Source organism: Daldinia childiae (assembly GCF_008694065.1).
Source record: "Daldinia childiae strain JS-1345 chromosome Unknown Scaffold3, whole genome shotgun sequence".
In the NCBI taxonomy this organism is placed as follows: Eukaryota; Fungi; Ascomycota; class Sordariomycetes; order Xylariales; family Hypoxylaceae; genus Daldinia; species Daldinia childiae.
The window spans coordinates 537,213-548,719 of NW_022984644.1; the positions used below are offsets into that span (position 1 = coordinate 537,213).

The 11,507-nt window shown below is 46.9% G+C and overlaps 4 protein-coding genes across 4 annotated transcripts; 1 reads left to right on the forward strand and 3 right to left on the reverse strand.

The window, feature by feature from the left end:
• Window positions 1-294: 294 nt before the first annotated feature.
• GL218_02893 (Phosphopantothenate-cysteine ligase CAB2) lies at window positions 295-1,500 on the reverse strand (the record flags this gene model as incomplete). The annotated part of the gene is made up of 1 exon (XM_033579433.1): window positions 295-1,500. The coding sequence occupies one exon, from the start codon at window positions 1,498-1,500 to the stop codon at window positions 295-297; it is 1,206 nt and encodes a 401-aa protein (XP_033436539.1).
• Window positions 1,501-3,139: 1,639 nt separating this feature from the next.
• GL218_02894 (putative transporter MCH4) lies at window positions 3,140-4,602 on the reverse strand (the record flags this gene model as incomplete). The annotated part of the gene is made up of 2 exons (XM_033579434.1): window positions 3,140-4,047; window positions 4,110-4,602. The coding sequence occupies 2 exons, from the start codon at window positions 4,600-4,602 to the stop codon at window positions 3,140-3,142; spliced, it is 1,401 nt and encodes a 466-aa protein (XP_033436535.1).
• Window positions 4,603-5,333: 731 nt separating this feature from the next.
• Window positions 5,334-6,204, reverse strand: GL218_02895 (putative ww domain binding protein 11 protein; the record flags this gene model as incomplete). The annotated part of the gene is made up of 2 exons (XM_033579435.1): window positions 5,334-6,067; window positions 6,132-6,204. 2 exons carry the CDS (start codon window positions 6,202-6,204, stop codon window positions 5,334-5,336), a joined length of 807 nt encoding a protein of 268 aa, XP_033436683.1.
• A 919-nt stretch (window positions 6,205-7,123) lies between these two features.
• On the forward strand, window positions 7,124-9,219 carry GL218_02896 (Serine/threonine-protein kinase sid2; the record flags this gene model as incomplete). The annotated part of the gene is made up of 3 exons (XM_033579436.1): window positions 7,124-7,724; window positions 7,776-8,814; window positions 8,865-9,219. The coding sequence occupies 3 exons, from the start codon at window positions 7,124-7,126 to the stop codon at window positions 9,217-9,219; spliced, it is 1,995 nt and encodes a 664-aa protein (XP_033437244.1).
• Window positions 9,220-11,507: the final 2,288 nt, after the last annotated feature.

An 11,507-nucleotide genomic window follows, 5' to 3' on the forward strand; every position in this document is an offset into this window, starting at 1 on the left:
TGGACATGTCTATCCTTATAAAGACTGTCATTGATGATCGGAGAGCGAGTAGTAACTATACCACTACCATATAATTTCACGCAACATCACGTCATTCTAAACTGCATATAAATGACTTAACTCACATTCGAGAAAGCTATGGGAATCTTGGAAAATATTCGTTTCTTGTTATAGATACGCTATAACAAGAAAAATAAAATTACTGGATTCTACCAGGGACATCGACATTGGGAATATATACACAAAACGCCGCCTATGATTTAACAAAGCAACTCACTTGGAACGAATAACTTATTACTTGGGCCCATTCCTCTCAGCAGCTAACCCGATGTGCTTCGAGTGTAGCTCCTCGACGGCAGGTATAATCAAACTTTCAATCTCCATTTCGGGTTCGCCCTCTGGTAGAGTCGCCGGATCTAACGGCTTATTCTCTCCACTCTTTTGGTCTGATGCGCCGATCAATTCCTCGACGCCGCTCAACGTCTTCTTGCGCCGGTTGATGGGGACGCGGATCCACTTATCCTTTTGGTTGGGCGCTACGAAGACGACCTCCCACTTTCGCGTCGACAGCAGGTTTCCGATAACGAGATGGTGCTGATACCGCTCGAGTGAGTACTTGGCCTTATGGACGAGGATCGCTGGGTTAGTCTCTAGCTTGAACGAGACAATCATACCCTCGGGCGCCCAGCCGTCTACGAGATTTTTGAGGAATTTAGGCACAGGATCTAGATCGACGATAAGACGCTTGCTCCGCGGCACGGTTGGTGATGAGTCAAAGTTGTCGAACGCTTCCTCTTCTTGGTTCGACGAGTCCCTAGCCTCCTTTGTGACTGTCGTCGGCCCTTGTTTCTTGAGCATGTCTGTGGCATCTGTGCTTTGAATCTTATGTTCCGACATGCGATCTTCCGGTACAAAGAAATCGCTTACTGCCGCGGCTAGATATAATAGGCCGTTAGGACCCAGTGGGCGCATGAGCTGTGCTACTGCGCGTAGCTCGTGTAAATAATCGGTGATAGTAACGAACGGGAGCATCAGTAGGAGATTCTGTCGCTTAGCAGCGTTATATTTGCGTAGCACACGCAGCATCTTGTCTTGGTGCGACGGGTTAGCGACGACACTGCCATCTGGGTCCTCATGCAGAAAGTCTAGGAAGCAGTCTGTAGAATGACTATAGTGCCGACTGTATGGGAGTAAACTGAACTGTCTATGCATGAAAATAACAGCATATCCAGACTCTAGAAAATACTCAGCCGACGTGGCACCTCTTGTTCCGGCGCTGAAGTTATCAATAAAGCGTACTGTTTGCTTTTCGAGGGGCACGGTAGTCCCGCCTGAGGTGACGAGAACGACTCGCCTGTTAGCCGCCGCATGTTGATTTATAAACGATTCAGCGGCCGCAACATGTTGCGGTAAAGCCTTGGGGGGTGGGTTAGAGCTGAAGTAGGCATTTTCAACCACTTGGTCCGATGAAGCAGATGTATTAGTAGTGCTGCTCGACATGGTGTCCTGACTTGAAGTGGAGGATATAGATGGCGACCTAGTAGAAAAGCGAGATTCTGATAGATTAAATGCGAGACTCAAAGGATGTGATAAATCTTGTTCTTTTCTAAATAAGTGTTTGTTCTGGTGATCTAAGTCTAAGGTCTGTGACGCCATTGTGTTAGTAATAATAGGATCGATCATGGTAGAGTGATGCAGCAATGAAGCGAATCGTCAACGTATAAGAACGTATAGGTTTATGGATGAATATATGTAGGTAAGTAGAGTAGATATAGAAGTCACAGGCTCTTATTATGATAAGAATATGTGAGCTAATTACTGGACAGGGGATACAATCGTAGCATGCATGTGCTACCGAAGCTGGCGCGGCATGTGGCAACTGATACATGTAGTAATCACCGGCACTCCGGGTGATTTAGATGAGGTGAGACCGAAACCTCGGCCCCCGGCTCCCCCCCGGGTCAGCCGTGTGGAGGGCCGCTTGTCCGGCTTGATTGCATTAATAGAAAGGAAAACAACGTAAAGCACCGGTTACGGATTACATTACAAACTTATAACCCTATATCACGAGTAAATAAAGATAGACTTACTATAGGAATAACCTCGTGGCTGAACAGCCGAAGTGAGTCTTATCGGTAATGTAGAAATTGCCGCAAAAAAATCGGTTGAGGGTTTTTGGTGAGATGAGACTTGTTAATACGTATCTCTGGGATGATATTTCGGAGATAGATATGCACGATCATGCAGCAATGAACCACACATAAATATAGTAAGCCCCAGCTAGCCGTCTTGGATGAGAGATTATAATTGTATAGTATGGTATGGCTGTATGGCTGTATGGTTGGTTGTATGGGTCGTCAACAAGTTTAATCATCAACAATTAAACTTCGACTTCGTCTTCGTCGCTGACGTGAGTTAATTATGTGGGGTTATGCATCGGATGAAGGGAGATCAATATCGAAGCTTAGACCCCAAGAGAAACCCAAGAGAGAGGAATGGGGTTTCGTGCGGAGATCCCTGCAGCCCTTTTCATTTTTACTTTAGGTACGAAGTACATCCTTGCTAACTAACGCTATTATGAACCTTATTCTATTATTATGTATACCTATTCGTACCTACCTAAGGTACATATCCTATGCTCCACTTCACATGTATCAATATAATTTTTCTCAACATTCACTTATATGCAAATATTAACCTTAATATATCGCTTCAACCTTGTCACTTCAATTCTGTATTCCAATTTTCTTCTTCTATTTGTCTGTGTAGAGATAATCATAATTATTAATCCTCGAGTCCGACGCTCGCTTGTCTAAGACCACCTCTTAGATATTCTAATATGACCTTACCCATTAACCTCCAATCCTTAGAACCCCCTTCGTAGCGGAGATACGCATATGTATAGACAAATATACAGAAACCCCAAGTATCTACCAAAATACATACAATGTTCATTAACCAATTTTTCTAATAATCCCATAACTTTTCCGGTTCCCCTCTATATTTATTTGTGCCGTACCCCAAATTTTTATTCCCAAAACCGGCCGGATACCAGATACCGAGGAATTTGTTTCGAGGTACTCAGCCTTTCATGCTACCCAAGGTCATAGAAAACCTTAGATAGCCAAATTCGCCTTAGCTAGAAGTTAGCCCAAAGTGACCATCCCACTTTCTCCGCCCTGGCCGCGTACATAGCGACGACAGAAATAACCTGGGTAAGCCCTGTAAACACGATAAGACCCCAGTAGTTACCATCAGCGGCCTTGACGATGGAACCTGCAATAGGAAGGCCGAGTAGGACTGCAATAGAAACAATAGTGTAACAGGTAGCATAATATCTACCGTAGTTCTGCGTTTGGCATAATTTTCCCACGCAGACTGGAGTAATGCTGATGTTGTTGCCCGTCGAAAACCCAAACATGACGGCAAATATGACGAGCCCAGGAGTCGTGTGGCCGAACGGCAACCACACAACATAACACGCGAATATTGTGGCGCAAAGGGAGATCATATTCGTGTTGAAGGCACCGATTTTATCCGCCCACCAACCGGGCAATGCACGTCCAAACACCGACGCCGCATTGAGAATAGGCAAAATCTGGAATGAAAAGCTTTCACTAAAGCCGTTCGCGAGTGCGTAACTCGAGATGTAGGCGAGCGGGATAAGAAGCCCGAACTCCAGGAAGAAAACGCCGATGGTAAGGAGTAAAAATGACTTTTCCTTTAGAATGCGAAAGTCCGGATGCGGGCTTGCGTTGTGAGCCGGAGGCAACCGTCTCTTAACTAAGAGACCGGCAAAAGTAAGTAGGAAAAGGCAAATAAAACCTAGGATGCGGATTGTCCATCCCCATCCCACCCTGTCGAAGAGACTTTGCATTATTAATGGGAAAATTACGCCGCCTAGTCCACCGCCCGTACTTGCGAGCCCGGAGGCGAACCCACGGCGCTCATGGAAAAAGTGACCAATGGCTGTGAGACACGGAGTGAATAGAAATGATGTCGCTATTCCATTAAGGATGCCCCAGCAAAGCATAAAATGCCAATATTCTAAACGAAGTCAGCATGCATATTCTCCATAAGGTAAGATGGAAAGAAAAGGGGGAACATACCTGTACAGATGCTCAGCAGCATAACACTTGCGACAACGATTATACCACCTGGCCCAACTAACCATCTGGGTCCGTATTTATCAAAAAGCGGTCCGATATACACGCCGCAGAGAAAACACAATGCTGTATACAAAGAAAAAATCCATCCAACGATACCCTCGTCGTAGTTAGAGAGCTGGTGCGTCGCAACGTACGTCTGGAGTGTTGCAATGCTGTTCATCAGCCCTAACGAGGCAAGAAGACCACACCATGATCCAAAGACGACAATCCATGCCTCTAGCCCTCCTTCTGGATATGTTTCATCTCCGAGGAGGGTCTCACGCCCGGTGTTAGTATTAGTTTTGTCGACGGTCTGCCCATAGCCCTGTGCATACAAATCAGGCTTCTGGTTTGCATCGAAGTATCCTTGATCCTTTTCAAGATAAGCCGAATCAGGGGTTTCTGTGGCAGGGGTCTGTTGTGGGAATTGTTTGGCTTTTTCTATATCTTCCATTGCGCCGCCGATTCTATCTTATACATAGGCAAGACTGGTGTTATCGAATGGCATTGAAAACCATTAAGAATCATGATTTCTCTTAGTTGGGCACGTCCACAAGCTTTTTATAGTAGCCAGGTGCTCGGGGATCCAATGTTGGCACATTTTAACATCGATGACTATCTGGGTCCACATTAGCGTTCGATCTCGACCGAAGCCCAGGAACATCAAGGTTACCATCCGTCCTCGGAGGCAACAGACCGCACTTTTCCAACCCCGCTAGAACCCACTTTGGCCAGTCGTCGAGCGGCAAGGTGTGAAAGACGTGATATCGCACTCTTTTTGCATATAGATTACGTCTCGAAAATTCGTACTACACAACCGCTAGAGATCCATTCACCTCCACAAAACCTTTAAACTACCGGTCTACCCCTGGCCGGAGTGATACCCAATGCTCCAGACTTAGGTATCTAGAACCAACAGACCTTTTGATAAGCTATTATTCTTACCAGGAATCGTCTTTGGCTGCAGGCACCAGCGACGAAGGGACGGCACGACCCTCCTTCATGAAGCAGGGGAACACTACCTAGGTTGGATTTAGCCAAAGCGTAACAATCAAGCTCTGCACTTTATCAGCACTCATAGCGTTTAGCTAAAAAAAACCGCCGCACTTTCAACTAATAGGAACGGACCCGACTCTGACGGCCACCCGCGAGAATAAGTTAGATGGTTATTGAATTTCGATAGGCTCAATCTTGATCGTCTTCCACTTCCTCCATCGAAACTTTTTGGGGCCCTGTCGTTGTGGTGAATTCTGACGCGTCATTTTGGGTTAGAGTAGTTTTGAGGTAGCCTTCTTTCTCTAAACGGTCTGCTTCTTCAGGCTCCATTAGACCACCGTGGCCTTTGCTCTTTTCCATCTTCATCCGAACTGCCGTGGGCACGAATGCGCTAACGGCTTCCTTACGCAAATCGCGTACTATCGGTTTCGATTCATATACCGTCTTAGATTCTACCGGCGCGGTTGGCGGCGGTTGCCTGTCTTGACCGCCCAGCGGTGTATCGTTTGCATTTCGTGCCGCCCTGCGTTTCGCATACCATTTGTCTAGTATCTCCTTCGGAATTGGTGGCGGCGTGTCTCGCGGCATAGGGATACTTTTGACATCGTCTGGCACGTCGCTATCGCTGCTTAGACCGTCATCACCGCCTCTTCTTCGCTTGCCCAGCACATTATTGTTCCCTTGACCGTCGCCTCTGAAGCCACTGCTACGGCCAAAAGATGGCGCCTTGTCACCCAGTGCTTCCCTAGCCTTATTAACCGATTTCAGGTCGCGTTCCAATCCTTCTAGTACCGATTCTTCGTACTTGGTGAGTTTGCCGCCGCTAGAGGTAATCTTCTTTAGGTCATCGATCTGCTTCTGTAATCTCTCGGGGTTTCGCTTTGCAAGCTTCTCATTTCGGCGGGTGGCGGCTTCTGCCTTGCCTACAAGTAGACAGTTAGTAGGTGTTCAATATCGTCAAAAGTCATGATGGCGATACGCAATTACCTTTCTTGAGTGCTTTAGCCTTGTCAGCTTTGCGCTGGGCCTGCACCGGGTTGAAATTCTTCTCCTTCGGCATGGTAGTCAGACAACAAGGTATATACAGCTACTGCGGAAAGATTGATGGTCGTTAGAAACTGCGTTACATTTCAGCATAAATCGAGTGGAAACGCGCCGTTTGGGACAGGGAACATTGAAGTAGGTACGGAGGTAGTTATGAAATATGGGTTCTTGCAGGATATTTCAGCCTTGTGCAGCGCTATTGCATCACATCAATGCACAGTGTGATATTCGAATAATTTAAACGGTATTACTATTCCCCATCGATGATAAGACGAACTAAACGATAAGCAGATAGCCGGGCAATCAGGACGATTCCAACAGGGTGGCTTGAAATTGACAGGGGATAGCGCCAGGGCAGCCGAGTCTATTCTAGGTTAGGTGCATACGGTACGTACATACTGGGTAGCCAACCGTGGCACGTAGCCGTAGCACGGTGCACTAAGCAAGGGGGTTAAGGGAAGGAAAGATCTCAGCAACCAGGTGCGTTTCGTAGTTTAGCGGCTGCCGGGGTGACAATGTTGACTTTTGACAATTACATAGTACATATCTCGATTTACATAATTTGATCTATTATTGTGTCTAGTTATTATTATTGTTCCCCAAGAATTCAAGACCCCGCCATCCTCTCATTGCAGCCCAATTGCGAACGTATCCCACCTTTCATTCTTCCAACCGGCATGTAATAAAAACAAGCATCATTTGGTTGTTAGTGATCAACCATCGTGCATGGAGTTTGGATCTTTCTTCTTGCATCTTGCATAATCCCTCGAATGAGAATTGGTCTTATACTTTATCAATTGGATCCATCTTCATCTTTCTGTTAACTGCTCCCACAGTGAGCCCCTCCCTTGCCCCGGGCTTCGTGTTTATTCGATTGTCTTTCGACGCTTCAACACCAGAACTTACTATAATCTTTTTCATTGGTGTCCTCAGCTATGGCAAGCTTCCTTTCCACCATGTTTCCCTCTCCAGGTCCAAAAGACGCAAAGTCACCCATTTCAGACCTTCCAGGTACGCCGACCAAGAATACATTCATCACTCCCGTCTCGACACCTCAGGGTAGCCCGAGCAAAAAGACGATACCTCCAGGAGCCAACGAACTTCCTACTACATTTGATGCATTGAAACTCAACCCTGTTTCTCTCGATAGCCCTGTCCGACTTGGAAGACCTCAGAACGGAGCTAGCCCTCTATCGCCAGCCAAAAGCAACATCCAACCAGCTGATGATGGATACTTTCCGACTGCATCCCCCACTGTGGATAACAGTATCGTTCATAAGACAGGGGAGCCCGCGGGAACTCCCTTAAAGAAGCAGGGACAGGAGAACACGCCACCGTCTAGAATCCCGGTACGAGACTCCGTCTATCAGCACAACCAAGCTGCGATATCACGTGCAGAACTCTACCAGCTTCGAGATTCTCGGCCAATAACGCCTACGACTAAGAGATTTAACACATCTCGCGGTCTTACTCCTGAAGAAATGGAGCTTCTGAAGAAGCCCAACGTCCGCCGTCTAGTTAATGTCACGCAATTGTGTAAGATTATCTTGCCTAGTTAACCATGTTTACACTACTGACCGCTTGAAGACTTCCTAGACTACTATTTCGACCTGCTCACTTATGTCGGTGCCAGACAATCACGGCTAAACGCCTTTAAGGCTGAGGTACCAGCGCCTCCGGAAACTGATCAAGAAGAATACAACCAGTTGTGGCAGAGGTACACTGGTAGAGAGCGGGCAAATCTCCGCAAGCGTCGCATACGCCTTCGACAAGGTGATTTCCAAATCCTAACCCAGGTTGGTCAAGGAGGGTACGGGCAAGTGTTCTTAGCCCAAAAAAAGGATACCAAGGAGGTATGCGCCTTGAAAGTCATGAGCAAGAAGCTGCTCTTTAAGTTGGACGAGATCCGCCATGTCCTCACGGAAAGAGATATCCTTACCACTGCCAACAGCGAGTGGCTCGTCCGCCTCTTATACTCGTTCCAAGATGACAAGAATATTTATCTTGCCATGGAATACGTACCTGGTGGAGACTTTAGAACTCTCCTCAACAACACGGGCGTCTTATCCAACCGTCATGCTCGCTTCTATATCGCTGAGATGTTCTGCTCTGTGGATGCACTTCACAAACTGGGTTATATCCACCGAGATTTGAAACCAGAAAACTTCCTTATTGATTCCACTGGTCACGTCAAACTAACCGACTTCGGCTTGGCGGCTGGCAATGTTGCATCGTCAAAGATCAATTCGATGCGTATCAGACTCGAGAAGGCTTCTGAGACTACTGTGCCGTTTGGTAAAGCTATGGATAAACGAACCGTGGCAGAGCGCCGAGAGGGTTATCAAACCATGCGTGAGAGGGACACGAATTATGCGAAATCCATAGTAGGATCACCAGATTACATGGCTCCGGAGGTACTCCGCGGCGAGGAGTACGACTACACTGTCGACTATTGGAGCCTGGGATGCATGCTATTCGAAGCCCTCACCGGATTTCCTCCCTTCGCAGGCTCTACGGCCGATGAGACGTGGCATAATCTAAAGCATTGGAAAGAAGTGCTTAAGCGACCGGTCTGGGAGGATCCGAACTATTTCTTAAGTACTCGTACCTGGAACTTTATCACTACGTAAGTTTCGCGCGAGTATTGGGATGAAAAATAAGGCTAACTGGTTCTAGGTGTATCAATTCGAGATCCAAGCGATTTTCCAATATTAAGGATATCTTCGAGCATCATTATTTTGCCGAAGTAGATTGGAACACCCTTCGAGAGTCGAAAGCCCCGTTTGTACCCGAGCTGGATTCCGAGACGGATGCAGGGTACTTCGATGATTTCACCAATGAAGCTGACATGGCCAAGTACAAAGAAGTCCACGATAAACAACAGGCTCTTGAAACCATGGCCGATCGAGAAGAGCAAATGGGCAAGGGCCTCTTCGTTGGATTTACGTTCCGTCATCGAAAGCCTACCACGGAGGACGGCAGCCCACGGAAGCGGATCCAGACTGACGAGACGTTTGGCACGATGCTCTAGGGTAGGCGTTCGCTGTCTAAATTCAAGAGGCGGTGACCCACCTCGTTTTAGGTTGACAGTTTTGTTGTTCGCCGCCACATAATATCCACATGATTTGATGGTGATGGGTAGTTTTTAGACGATACCCGAGATATCGTCACACGATAACGTGGTTAATGCCACCTTTTCTTTGTTTTTCGGTCAGTGGCTCCTCGAAGAGCTATTTATTAATTCCAACAAGGGCGTTTTCAGGTCTCATGCATATTATATTAGGAGTTTTACTGAGGGGGTTTAATGGAGGGTATACGCGTCTAATCCCGGCACGGTTGTTCCGAGGGAAGCCATAGGGCTTCGACGTCGAGAGGCAGGGGAGTAGCACCAGTCGTGTACAACAGTGTCGCAATAGACTGCTTTTATTTCAGCCTCAGGTATAGCCTACTATGTACCATCTTTGTTGCCCTGTAAATTTTCTTTCCCGATGAGCATATGCTTACGTCTTCAATATTGAAACGTCGAATGTGATCGGCAGACTACACGTCAGTCTTTGATATGGGTATTCCAGGCTTTCTATAATGAAGAAGCTTGCTTTCAGATGTGTAAAAGCTCGATTGTACAATACTGTTTACTAAGAGATTCAAGTCGAGCTTTGAAAGAGAAAACGTTCGTCATGAAATAGACAAGGTTAAATCTTGTCTAATTATATTTAGGAATCTCTAAACTTAAATGCGAAGCAGGGGAATTGGTAGAAAGCTGAGAGTACAAGAGAATGGTAAGCAAAGGAAGCCCGCGTGGTTTCGGGACCGGAAAGCTGTCAGACTTACCCATTTGAGGACTACCAGACCACCGAGATGACCGCTGATTGGTCATAAATATGCTTCACCAAGCTCTCGGACGTCCCCAATACTTAACCCCGCGCAAACAAGCCTCCATTTACAAGACACAACCTGGCACTGACGAAGCTTCATAGTACTCAGCCACCCAATTCCTAGTAAACGAGAGTAAGTGATCGAATGTATCCACGTTTGATCCAAGATCGTACTATGTATGCCGTCATACTATGTGAACTAGGTGCAGGGAAAGTCGATCGACAAGTTGTCTTGCATTTAGTTGCCTTAGACACAAGTTGGCTACATCTCACGGTATACTCGGCGATATTCTGCGTATTGATAGGCCGAACATAGGCGATTACGACTCCTACGGCACCGGCAAGCCTGGAACTAATACATATAGCCAGTCCAGCTTACGCGACCTACATGGTACGTACGTCGTGGCTCTTGTAGGACAGCATATCCCGAGCCGATCCTCTACCAACCATGTTCACGCTATCTTCCCCAGATATGGTCGTACATAGACGCTATGCATTCTCTTGTCTTGTAGGTGGAGAGCTGCTGCGTGGACGCGCGGCTTCAGCTGGGCTCACGCGTGCAGGATCGACTTGGGCAGCGCGATGGACTAGGGAAGAGAAAGCTCTTCTGGAAGCTTACACTTCCCGCCGCGAAACTCAGCCCGAACTTGTCCTAACCTTAATCTTTTTTTACATTTCTTTCCTTTTCCCCTTCTCCACCCCCGAGCCAGGGTATGTAGGTAGGTACCTAATGTATGTAGTGGCCGAGCCAATGTTCGCAAGTGCGTACTTGGAGAGGAGAAGAGAGTAGAGAAATGACCACACGCGCCGAAAATTAAGAGTACCTATGCAGGACGGCAAGCAAACAAGCATGCGAATAGATAGACAAAGATAGGTAGGTGAAGGTGAGGGCGATGACGAACGGTCTTCGCAGCCCTGGTGTTGGACATATTAGTCTTGGTTACGTGATAGTCCTTGACATACCGCATCCACTAAGAAACAATTCATTCTAGGGCACGGACCACGGGCTTCAACTACACTATATTTGTAATGGCCTAAACCTCATCTGGCTTTCGCTAAAGCACCCCACAACAAGATGTGCTCAAATCATTGCCAAATATCGTATAGTTGATTACTGTGGTCCGTGCCCTAGAATGAATTGTTTCTTAGTGGATGCGGTACATGGCACAAAAGTCTCGATTGCTGACCCGTCCGGTCTTTGTTCGGCTACCCAGAGATAGCTACCGGTGAGAGAAGCATATAAGTATATGCTCTCGTGTTTTCTTCTCGACTTTGTATGCTTTCTTTGGTTCTTCCTATCTCCACGTGCTTTGGTATCTTCTCATGTGTACTCGAGAAGGCATCTTGGCATCTTAGAGTAAGCACCGTTATTGCTAGAATATAGGAAGTGGATATACCTTCGTTCGTACATACATACCGGCTTATACGAGTCCGCTTGAGGAAG